The 13,498-nt window shown below is 34.3% G+C and overlaps 1 protein-coding gene across 1 annotated transcript; it reads left to right on the top strand.

The window, feature by feature from the left end:
• The first annotated feature begins 7,899 nt into the window (after positions 1-7,899).
• LOC140957816 (exopolygalacturonase clone GBGE184-like) lies at positions 7,900-9,823 on the top strand. Its single transcript, XM_073415205.1, has 5 exons — positions 7,900-8,153; positions 8,348-8,647; positions 8,729-9,018; positions 9,102-9,321; positions 9,406-9,823. Exons 1-5 carry the CDS (start codon positions 7,977-7,979, stop codon positions 9,637-9,639), a joined length of 1,221 nt encoding a protein of 406 aa, XP_073271306.1. The 5' UTR covers positions 7,900-7,976; the 3' UTR covers positions 9,640-9,823.
• Positions 9,824-13,498: the final 3,675 nt, after the last annotated feature.

The following is a 13,498-nucleotide window of genomic DNA, read 5'->3' on the forward strand; positions in this document are numbered from 1 at the left end:
CTAGAATTTACGATTTGCAAACTGAATAAAATCGAAAATATTATATAAAACATTTAATAAATAAACATTTTTTATATTAATCAATAGGCACTGTTGATAAGACTCTATTTAAATTTACCAAATGTTATCATACTTTATTAACACAAATTTATGTTGATTATATTATTTTTACGTCAACTAACCTCAAACTATGCGAAACGTTTGCTAAACTGATGTCATGAATCACTTCATCGGAGACCATGCATTGAAGAAAGACATAAGGTTAGAATATGTCTCAACTGATCAACAAGAAGCAAATATTTTCACCAATCCACTATCAGAGACTAATTTTTCTTAAGTTAGAACTTTTTTTATGACTTATTGACTTATCTTAATGCTTAATTTAGGGAGAATATTAAGTTTTAAGAAAGTCAACTGATAAGACATAAGTCAGTTTATCTTGAGCTCAAATGACTGTTTGTTTATTTTCCTAGACTGATCCTTTGTACTTTTGGACAAACTGGCCTTATCATTTAGTAGACTAATTCTTAACTCAGTTTAGTTCCATATCAAATTTAAGTGACATTTGAATAATCAGTTTTCTTCTAATCAGTTTACCAATTTGTTCTAAATTTTTTTTATTATTCCAATGATAGAATGACACATGTGTTGTCATAAGGAAAATTAAAAGTCACCAATACATAAGAATATCATTTCAGTTACTTCATCCTTTTTCAAAACATTTTCTGCAAACTGGTCGTGCTTTTGCGTTTTGATTTTTATCACAATCACTTTTTTCTTTCTAAATAAGTTAGATTCTCTTCGAAATGACACCGTCTTCACCAGCTTACATCTTGAACGCTATTGCGGTAGATTTTTATTCGATTTACACCATGGAAGAAGAAGTTATCTCAGGAATTTCTGTTTGTTAGAGTTAGCTAGACTGGGGGGATTCCTTTTAGCCTCTTCTCTGGATATATTCATGACAGAGTTGCTGAGAATCTTATATGAATCCTCGTACAAACGAAAAGCAAACACGATTAATCGAACCGCACCCTCAATTCAATAATGTTAAAAAGGGTTCGTGTTGTGTTGTCCCGATCTTTTGAATCAAGTATAACATGATTTTCACCCTTACACTACGAGGTTTATTAATAAAGAATCACAATGAAAACAATCGAAAACTCGAGCGAACTTTCAAAGAAAAAGCCTATGACAATCCGTACAAGAAAGATCGACAAACGCCACAAAACATAAACTTTGATAAGTTTGATTTTTGGATACAAGCAAGAAGCTTTTTGTTGTTTTGAGAGAAAACTCAAGAACAAGGATTCTATTCAATCAATAATTGTCTAAATTGTGTTTAAAATTTGTTCAAATATACATATAAAATCAAAAGATATGAAAAGCTAAGTTCCCAAATTATCTAATGCATAAAATAAGGTAAAAATCGAGTTTTTCCGCGTTCCAAGCGCTGCGGCGCTGATCTAGTAGCGCCTAGGCGCTGAGTTCTTGGCAGGGTAGCACTTAGGCACCTGTCAGTGGTGCCTAGGCACCAGAGTCTCACACAAGTAGCGCCTAGGCGCTAGGTGTTGTCATCCTAGCGCTGTAGAGCTTCAATCCGGGCGTTGTGGCGCTAGCTACCCATATTACTCCGCACATAATAACATTCGTTTGGCCTCCAAGGTCACTCCCATTCATTGTTACTCCTCCTAGGCTCAAAACCTTGTTTGCAAGCTCTCCCCAATTGGTTGAAAGTCCATTCATTGCGTCCTTGATTATCTTCATTCGCCCCTGATGCGACTTTGATTGTTACACTGCCAATAGCAGGTTGTCCACAAGTAGTATAATTCGGTGAGTCCGAATATCGTATCCACAGGGAAGCAGGTAATTACAAGTCCACTACCACATCTTTTTGTTTTGTTTTCTTTTTTTTTTTTTAAATTTTTTGAATCTTTAATTGGTAATTTTTAATTGTTTAAATTTTAATTTAAGTAGTTGAGATTAGAGGATCCACTCTTGGTATTTTAATAAAATTAATATTAATGAAAATTATTGAAATCCACTTAATAAAATGGTTCCAATATATTAAATAATCGTATTTATATTATGTTATATATTATTATCTTATAATTATAAAATATGTACCAAAACTTATAAATTTTGTCAAGTATTTATTGTACTATATATATATTTGTAAACACTAAATCAAGGTTCCCACTTTAAATGGTTGGTAAAACCAAAATAACATTTAAATGATACCAATAAATTAATATTATGATATACTGATGTATATTAAATCAAGGCATCCACTTTAAGTGGTTGGTAATACCAAACTAACATTTAAATGGTTCCAAAAATTTAATATTATGATATATTCATATATAATAAATCAAGGCATCCACTTTAAATGGTTGGTAATACCAAACTAACATTTAAATGGTTCCAATTATTTAGTGTAACATATAGCAACAATAAATCAAAACTCCCACTTATAAGTAGGAAATAAAAATGCTTAAAGAAATAAATATAACATAAACAATAAATAATGATTAAATAATATAAAACATATATCATTACCTTTTAATAACCTTATTATCATACCAAGAGCTTCACCTTTTCATCTCAACCTTGGGAAGTTAGCTACTCATTATTCAAAGTATAAAACTTTGAATATGAAATTAACATGCTAATTATATCTAAATGAAGAAATAAAGAGAGAAATATTATGAACTCAAAGATTTGTTCATAGAATGATGGATATCTCCATTCATTACAATGCACCCCTATTTATAGCCAAATTTGGGGAGACAACCACAAATAAAATATTATTTTTTTACACATAAGTCTTCATTGGTGTTCCAAGTAATTATATTTTAATACACATCACTTTTGAAAATCTTCCAATCCGAATTTTTTTTCCTACATAAAACAAAACATGTAGATATCTGAGTTGTTTGAATTGTGATATTTTTTTAATCATTTGACCAAGTAATTTGAGAGATATGGTCAAAATGCTAGAGCATGGTAAAACTACCACTCCTTTGGTAACTTTATTTGTTGCTTAATTTGATGCCAATTGTGAGAGGTTTTTTATCTCATGCTTGTCACCAATATTGTACATATTGTCATCAACTTTCTACAGGTCCAAGAATCATCTTAATCCTATTTGCAACGCCAATGTTATTCTTGTTTTATCCAACCTGTAAAATTAGTAAAAACTTATAATTACACAACATTTTATTTTTTTATACAATTTATTATAAAACATATAATATTTAAAAATTTAATAAAAAAACTATAAATTTATATTATAAAACATTTAACTAATGTACAATTTTTATGTTTATCAGCCCCCTCGTGATTGGTCTCTCCGGCAACTCTAAAGGGTCTCACGCCTTCCTTGGAGCTTGGCCTTCCTTGATCGCATCAGTATCTACAAGAAGAGCTCAATCAATGAAGAAAGGAAGATTATCACGAACATCAACAAGCACTCACTGCTGATAGTCTAGGGTTTTTTTTGAATCCTGTATCAGTTACCATCTGAAGGAATCACAAGTTCCGTTGATATCTCCACTGCTGACCTGGAAGAAATGCAACTGAAGGTCTCTGCATCTGGGAAGGTTGTCCAACTCTTAGATGCCAAGAAAGAACTCAAACTAGAGTATCATTTGCTGGCAGATGTGGTGTCCAATGGCTTAATAGCTAATACAGGATCTTTTACTGCTCTGACTGTCGAGAAATTTCAAGTGATGACGGTCATAGTCAAAGATATAAAGATAAACTGATCCTTCATTCTATTTGACATTGTAAAGAGTATGGTGCAACACACCAAGCAATCCTTCAGTTTTGTAGTTCAGTTGAGCAAGATGTTTGAAGAATGGAATTCGACTCAATGCAACAATAGCTCTCCACAAACTCAAAATGTTGAATGCTCAAAACATCATGGCTCTTAATCCCAATAATATTTCACCTGCTGGTCTGTTAAAAGTGAAGAAGAAGATTGGAGATAATATTGCTCAAGTCAAGAAGTCTAAGGCCGTAAAGAGCAAAGTTAGTTTAGCCCGAAGCCTAAAGCCAAGAGGAAGTTAATCACTTATGAAAGTAAGTCTGATAAGATACCTTCTCCACCAGTTAAGAAGGCTAGGACAACAAGTAATAAACCAGTTTATACTCCGAGCAAACTAGAATTTGTGCCTACGGAAAAAGCAAGTGAGAAGAAGAAGGAGAAAAAGAATAAGCGAAGAAAACTGATCCGAAAATGACCAAAACTGATGCCAAGGTAGCTGCCGCTAAGGCAATTGACAAGGAAGTTTCTGCTAAGCCTGCAGAAAATTTGACTCTGGTTGGAATAACTGCTCCTCTTCAGATAGTTGCACCACCTACAATTCTATCAGTAGCACGGTCGAATAGTATAGTTATCCAAGATCCTATTGAGTATACTAGATCTCGGCTAGTTTCACAACACACTTCAAAAGAAATAAAAAGGGAAAGCAAAGAGAATATGGTCGAAACTGAGGAGTCTATATGACTTTCTGCAGTCTAAACTCATATTGACTTGTTAATGGATGAAGTAAATGAGTAAGCTGATACCAAAACTGAAATTTTTGATGAATGGTATTTGTTTATGACAGTCAGCCCTGCTTAGAAACTGAAGAGGAATGAGAATTTAAAGATATTCATTGCTCTTAAGCAGACTGTGATAAAAGTTGTGAAAGCAGTTTCAATGGCTCATATATGCCTTGGAAAGTAGGGAATACTTCTTTGATTTGATGAGAATCAAGAAGCTGACTTTGATTTGTGAAAAACTAAAAAAAAACTATGATCCGACCTGCCCAACTTCTCACAATTACATAGCAATATTTACTCAGTTGGATGTGGATTTAAGCTCCTTACCCATGAAACTGAAATTCTGGTAGATGTACCAAAACTTATTCATACCTATTGACTCCAAAAGAAAAAAAATTTCAAGGACTCTATCAAAAATCAAAGAGTTCAAACGGTTTTTCAGTACAAGTCCAACATGAGTCAAGCCAAGCAGAACCATCATCCAATTCGGCTGAGCCAACAATTGAATCAACTGAACCCACAATCAGTTTAGCACTAAACGTTCAGCACAGATATGCATATGTTGAGGACATGTCTTTACTAAATGTTGTTGAGATCCTCAACACTATAACTGAAAATATTACAGAGGTTTTTGAAGATGAAGATAAGAGAATTGACGCAACATTTATGAAAATTGAAGAAAAAAATATGGAAGCTTCAGTTCAAGATCAAGAAAATCATATGGCAGTTGAAACTAAAGTGGAATTTTTCCACGAAATTGTTTCTTTAGAACCACGATAAGTTCCAACAGCAATTCAGCTTGTTGAAGTCCCAATTGCTACAGTAACAATCCTTGAATCATTCTTCATTTCTGAATCAGTGAAGGACCATCTTACTCTGAACAAATCAACGGTTGAAAAGTCAGTTGGAGTGGTAAATCAAACTAAAAATGTAGCATCAGTTGAGCAAAATGTCACTCTATGAGCTGAACCAGTTTCAACTTCTTCAGTTGAGAAAGTTGATATTGCATAATCAAGCCATCATTTCATCATCTTTCATGATCCAACAGCTCATTTTATTGTTGATTCACCCGAGTCAGAGCTTAGAGAAGATATTACAATGGATAATATTCTGTCAAATCTATCTGGAATCAATGCGCTGCTTACACAAGTCAAGACAGGATAGAGACTGATTGCAATTGATGTTAAAAATATGAAAGACAAAATGTTCAAAGATCTCTCAGACCTATCGAAAGGTGTCAACAGTTTATCAAGCTGGAATCCACGAGACAGAATTGTGCTTCATTATCACAACTATCCGATTCTCATGATGCTGTCACACAGAAGATGGATTTAGAGCATGACAGATTGAATTTGAAGATATATTCAGTTCACACACAGCTCTCTGCAAAGTTCGACACTACGTCTGCAAAAATGACTACGGTCATACATGTTATGCAAAGATATGCGATTACCCATAGTGTTGACAAAAAGAAAAAAGAAAAAAGCAAAGTGAGCCTCAAGGACGAAACTGATAAATTTAAGGAGGAATCCTCTTCAAAGAAGTCAGACAAAAATAGGGAAGACAGAAAATAGTTGTATTTGCTTCTATCAGTTTAAGTTTTCTTTAGTATTATTGATATTTATTTTATCAGTTCATCATAATTTTATGTCAATACAAGTTTTGAATGAAGACAAATGGACTTAGTGGTTAATTTGTCGAACACCAAAATAGACAAATTGTTGGATCAATTAAGGTTTTGGTATTGAACAAATTTTGAGGAAAAACTGAACTATGCTAAACTAAAGTAACCAAGTCCACAAACTAAACCGAATTAACTAGATTGGACTAAGTCAAGATTGAACTGACGCATCCTAAAATTTATCAGTTTACTAAGTCTATCAGTTGAGGAATCATCATCCATTCTCATGGACATCATTTTACGTCTATGAAAGCTAAATAAATGTTTGGATAAGTTTTTCCGTACAAAACGGACCGCAGCATTGCACGATTATCAGAGAATGTTGACGTGGAAAAAAGACAAGGCAACAGATTTTTTTTAGAACAGATCTTTTTTGAAACTCAATACCATTGGACTAAGAATCTATAAATAAATAAATAGTTCGGTTTAGTAAAGCTCTACGAGTTTTATAAAGATTTAAGCATTCAAGTATCTAAACTAAACTCAGTCAGTCGAGCAAACTTCACAAAAAATTGTACTTGATCATTGAAGATAATTAAGAGCTAAGAGATCGCAGTATTATAAATCTTTGTATTTGATAACAGTCTGTATACTGTTATTCGTTTAGTTGAGATATACTAGAAGTTTCAGTTTGGCAATGTTCAAGTTCAAACTGAACTGAGATTCTGCAAATTACTTGTACTATCAAAAGCCATCTAGTGGGAGCCTTCCAAAAAGAAGAAGTATGGCGTAGGATCTTGAGTTCTTCGAACATGTGGAAACAAACTTGGGTACTTTCATTTTCTATTTACCATTCAATTTACATAGCCAAGTCTTTATTTGATTTGCTCTAATCTTTCAATTTGGTTTCTTTCCTCTCATATTTGTTATTCAAATGACATTGACAATCGAGAATATATAATTCTGTTGCCAGCCCGACTAAATTAAATTTAACGAAGCAATTTGTGTCTAGCGTTTATTCAACCATATTTCTAAACACTACGACCGATCCTATCAGGGCCTAAGGTAAGTCCTTGGATGAACTTTTACTATCTGGACTGTCGAGAGTGCGCTGACCCGATTCCACTGGGTATCATATTATTTATTATAATCCTTACTAAATTTGGTATCATGATTCATCCTTTTCTTATTTGACAGTCGTTATTCCAAAACTATTATCGTTAATTTATCAGCACACAATATACTTGAATTTTATCTGCAATCAAATGATCATATCATCTTTCGTTAAAAAAAGTACTATAAAAATCATACAAAAAATAATCTATATAATTTTATTTTTTTTACAAAAATTTTTTTATGCACATTTCAAGTAGCAACGACGTGACGTTGATATAGTTTTGATATGATGTTGACGTATGTAATACTATATCAGCATTCCGTTGAAAAAACTACAAATTTCAAAAATTAAAAGATTGAAGACTAAAAATAAGGTTTCCTTAAATTAATACTTGAAGCGAACAAACAGATATATGGCTAAAAACAGTAAGCGAATCCTCGCCCCTCAAATTCGGCATGTCAATTATGCTCGCTAAAATAGATGAACTAGGAGCAACAACAAATCTTAGTCGATAAAATTATCGGAAATGAAACGTATGGTACTCAAAAGTAGGTATAATAAGCTTTCGAACGACCAAAATCAATTGTATTTTCAGCCATTGGCATCTAAAAAACAAAAATATATATATATATAAAAAAAAGAAGGAACTCAACCTTCTTAACATACAAAAATTGTTTATAGGGCATCGATATGACGAGTCCGATCGGAGTTCGGGCAGTATGCCTAGTTTTGGGCATGGCTTGCTTGCTCATGATCGACCAGGCCGAATCCAATGCCGTTGGTGCCCGTCGTAGCCTAGTTGGCGAGACAGTTTTTGACGTTATGAAGTTTGGGGCTGTGGCCAATGGAAGAAAAGACAATTCTATGGTGAAGTTCCCACCACGATACTTGATTTTGTTCTATGTATCAATATGCATGCATGTTATTTCATGTGAAAAATTTACAGTTCTTTCGTGATTAATACAAGAAGTTTAACATCAGCATGCATAAAACGTTAAATGGAATAAAGAAGTAGTAGCTTATATGTTGACAAACAATATTGTTGGAATAAAATTGTTCAGGCATTCATACGGGCCTGGAATGCAGCATGCAGATCTCCCAATCCAGCGAAGCTTCTAATCCCGCGCGGAGATTTTGTTACCGGGGAGGTTGTGTTCAAAGGACCCTGCGTAAAACCCATCGTCATCGAAATCAAGGGCAATTTGTTGGCTAGCACCGATCTCAGTCTCTACTCCTCCGGCGCCTGGCTCATGATCGATGAAGTTATTGGCATCGTGGTTACTGGCGGAGGGACCATCAATGGCCGGGGGCAATCTTCTTGGCAGTATGGCAAAGGCAAGGGCGGCCCACTACTTCCGACAGTAAGTATCGTTTCTTGTAAAATTCTTTAGATCAATTTTCGTGAATGCATGCAAGCCCTTGAAATTTCAATGCGCATGCAGTCTCTAGTGTTCCAGTCTGTGCAACACGGAGCGATGTACAGCTTGAATTTCATGAACAGCATGGGTTTCCACACCAAGGTGACGGACAGCAGCAACGTGGCTTTCTCGAACCTGAGAATATCGGCCCCTGGAAAGAGCCCCAACACAGACGGCCTGCATATCAGCAGCTCCACAAATGTTAATATCACCGATTCCATCATTGGAACCGGAGACGATTGCGTTTCGGTAGGCCATGGCAACAACAATGTTCTAGTTGCCAGAATTTTCTGTGGCCCAGGACATGGCCTCAGGTACATAATTAGTAGCATACTATGCATATATAAAACATTAATTCTCCTTATTTAGACTTTTTAAATTATATGAATCAATGCAGCGTCGGATCCCTGGGAAAGAGACCAGATGAAACAAACTTGAGCCGAGTCACCATCATCAACTGCACACTCACAGGAACAACAAATGGTGCAAGAATCAAAACCTACCACGCATCGCCACGCTTGCTCGCCACCGGAATTTATTTCCAGGACCTCGTGATGAACCAAGTTAAAAATCCCATCATCATCGACCAGCACTACGACTCCAAGAAAAAACGCCAGGTACGTGACACCAAAATACTTAATTTCGCATACTTTTTCAATCGTTTTAACGTATACATGGACGACGTCGTCGTTCGTTTGCAGCAATCGAACGTCCAGCTCAAAGATGTTCACTTCAGGAACATAAGAGGGACAACAATTTCAGCAGTTCCAATAAATCTCAACTGCAGTTCCACATTCCCCTGCACCGACGTGGAATTGTCTAACATATATTTGGCGCCGTTTGGCCTTGTCGGCCCTCTTAGATCTACATGCTTCAGCGCCAAGTTCTTTGCTAAAGGGCCAGTGGTTCCCCCAGGCCCCGCATTTTGTGTGTAGACTTTAGATCCATACCTTTTAATCAATCCATTATTATTTTTAAAATTTTATTATATTGTCACTGTCATTCTTATAATTATTATTGATTTCAGAACTCTTACTTGTACTTGTCATTTGTTTTAGCTCATCACCATAATTTATTTGGAGGTCACATCGGTGACTCATGATTACCTGATGAAATTTTTTCATCATTTTCTCCATAATTTGCATGCCGATGAATTTTAATTTTTGTGCAATCAATTTTTTTTTTATTAAGTTCATATTAATTTGTACTTTGTGTGTATATATATTGAGGAATATTCATAATTTCTGCTTCAATTAGCCACAAAATATAATCTTTTGCAATTCCATTCTTCACGGGTCATGATCGGAAACCATTTTAATCTACATAATTAAAGCTATTATAAAGACACAGACATTTCTATACTACTATCACTATATATTAAAATTAAACTCTCTAGATATACTTTGGTCATGTGTTGGTGAAGCACATTTCAAAATTCCAAAAAATTATCCTTTATTTCCCTTACATTTTTCTAGAAAAGTATTACTATTCATTATTCAACACCAGAAAATTAGCTAGATACAAGTAAAACCTTCATTTTTTTTTTAAAAAAATTTCCCATAAATATCATTTTACTATGCGAAAAACGACTTTTAACTTAAGACATTAAAAGATGTTTTAGGTATCAAATTATCGAAGTAGAGGCACGTGAAGTAAAAGGATATGTTTTTACTTCAAGTAAAGACCGAAATCGTATGCCATAAAAAACAAAGTCTTTTACTAGTCCAAGGAGCCAAACCGGTTCGAATTTGAACTAATTCCGAAGTAAAAAAACGTTTATTACTTCATTGCTTTCGTAAATCAATGAAGTGAATGATCAAGTGAAAACTAAAATATTTTTGTGGAGTTGTAATTATTAATTGATCACAGACATGTAGCGAATCTCTGCTGCAGTTCAGATCCAAGGGAAAATCGAAATTACCAATACACTGAAACCCTACCATGTGTTTGTTCATCCATATCTGAGGTAAGAGGGCTTGTTTTCAAAGTATGAATTTCGTTTATGCATTTTTGTTTTATTTTTTGAAATTGGTCGAGTGCAATTCTTCTTCTACCCCCTTCTTGATACGATTATCGTATGTTTTAAGTGTTGACACTGTGGGGATTCAATTGGATATGGGTGGGAATCCAAATATGAAATGTGTATGGCCCTTAAACAGTGTGATTGTAACCGTCATTCGGCCTCGCCCCTTTAGAGGAGTAAAAATTAAGGACCGATATTAATAAACCACGAAAGTAGAGGAATCTCAGTGCCTAGGTCAAAAATATGTTGATATGATTCATGTTATACTTGTTATGTGTTTTCGAAATTCAAGTATGTTTGTTATGTATGCGTTAGGTCAAAAAATAAGATGACGTAATTCAACTGCATGCAAATCTAGAAAAAATGGAAAATAGCTAATTAAATGATTTTAAGTGCATAAATTAATTATGTTAGATATGTTTATATGGTTAGGATGTAGTTTCTACTTTGATGCATGAAACTATATTTTTAAAGGTTATTCGAGATGCGATCGAGGAACGGAGACCGGTGTTTGAAAAAGGAAAATATTTTTATGAAATAATTGTTTTTAATTATTTAAAATAAGGATGATGCTATATGATATTTTTGAGAATAAGGAGTTTTGATGTGATTTTATACGCCGAGTCATATTTTTAACGGTATTCGATTTTCGACAAAAATATGAACTTTTCAAGAACTCGGCTAATATTTTCACGAACTTTCCTAAACAAAATATTTTAAATATTCACTAATGTGCTTAATGGGCCTATTAAACCATGTTAATGGGCCTTGGTTTGTACACATGGTTTAATTAACAATAAAAAGCCTAAACCCTACCCCAAAACCCCATACATCCCATGCCCAACACACACACAACACACACAAGAACTCTTGGCAGCCATAACATATGCACACACGAGAATTTTTCAAAGGGGAAGCCATGGTTTTTGAGGAAAAGTTCAGCCTAGATTTCTACGTCACCGTTCTTCGCCTCGCCAACACGTTTTCGTTCGTAATTGACACACCATAAATCTTCTTTTTCTCATCTATCACACCATATTATTGTTTTGAAGTATGTTTGCATGAAGTATATGGTTGCCTTATAATTATTTTCGTTTTTATGTTATGGCATGTCTAGAATTCATGATTTGTGATTCAAAACTCATGTATATGTTGCATAAAGGGGTTGCCATCCTAGGACAATAAATAGGGATGATTTAATGAGAGATTAAAAGCTTAGTCGGGGTAGGAGTCCTAGCCGAGTTACGAAGAGTCATAGGTTTGTTAGCTAAGGTCGCGCGGCTCGTGTGCTTCGTGCAGGGGGATGCAGCGGGTTTGGTTGAGTCCAGAGGGTCCAGTAGGGTTCCTAGGAGGGCTGGACAGGGTTTGGCTCAAGGTGGCTCGGGTGTGGCTCGACTAAATGGTGAGATGGCTCGAAGGGTAAGCTAGGGTTTGATTATTGGGTTTTAAAAAGCTAAAGGGTCGAACCGTGATCTACGGGGGTCGAATCATGGTTCATGAGGATAGTTTAGGTATAAAAAGTCTATGTTTAAAATTTGGGAAGAAAACATTAAAGTTTGAATTAATTCGGGATAAAAAGGATCTACGAATAAATAATTATGAAATTAAATCGAAAGCCATGAATTTAAGCTAAATAAAAATATAAAAAAATTAATTTAACTTTAAATAATTATTGAGAATGGTCTAGAGTCAATGAAAGTAAGAAAAAGTCAAAATCGAGAAATTTTATGTCTAGGGATAAAACGATCATTTTACACCTGAAAATAGTAAATGCCCTGGCATTGTCCTGAATGCTGTAAAATATGTTAATATGTTTATTTTAAATGTATATGAAATTTTATGATGAAACGTTAATACTAAAAGATATGTTGCATGCTTGGTTTAAAAGAAAAATGATTTGTTCATACTTTAATTTTTATAAGTCATGAAAATATGAAAAGTTGAAGGAAGTGAAGTGATTGTGAGAAATACGGTGATTATGATGATACGATAATATATAAGGCCAAGACTCAGTTAATGGGTGAGAGTGTCGCTGATGTCCCCGCCGCCCAGTACTGTGGTAATACGTAGATGGATCCATCGACCTTCAGCTAATACGAAAGTTACAATTAACAATCTGAATTCAACGAAAAGAAAAATGTATATGTATATGATGAAAAAGAAAAGCGTTTAAGTTTATGCATGTTTATGAAATGTTATTTTAAGTAAAAGTATTTTCACTGTTGCTTGTGAATGTATATGTATTACTTGTTATTATGATTATGGTTTGCTGAGTCAATAGACTCACTAGGTGTGATTGATGCAGGTGAGCATGATGTTGATGTTGTCGAGGGACTTGATGGTAAATCTTACTAGACTGAAAGTTCACACAACCCGAGGACCAGCGCTAGTTTTCCGCATTTACGCTTAAGTTTACGTTAAAGATTTTTATAACTTTTATGATGATTTTGAGTGGTTTTGAGAGGATGTTAGAGTTAGTTTGATTTTGAAATATTACTATGTTTAGGTTTGGTAAACGACTGATGATTTCATGTTTTGAATTTTTTCCTTTGAATTTTATAGTTGGTGGTTTTATTTTTAAATGGTGCAATGTTATTTTAATAAAATATACATATATATGTGTAGTTATTTTCGGCCGATTATTTAGAAATTTTTTTTAGTACTTTTTAAGAAAAACGAGTAGTGGACGTTTCAGTATGTTTTCGAACGGCTCTCACTTGCTGATTGACGACTATATCATTCATCACTTACATTACTCTCCCCAGATAAGC

This window comes from Primulina huaijiensis, chromosome 14, assembly GCF_012295235.1.
Source record: "Primulina huaijiensis isolate GDHJ02 chromosome 14, ASM1229523v2, whole genome shotgun sequence".
NCBI lineage: Eukaryota > Viridiplantae > Streptophyta > Magnoliopsida > Lamiales > Gesneriaceae > Primulina > Primulina huaijiensis.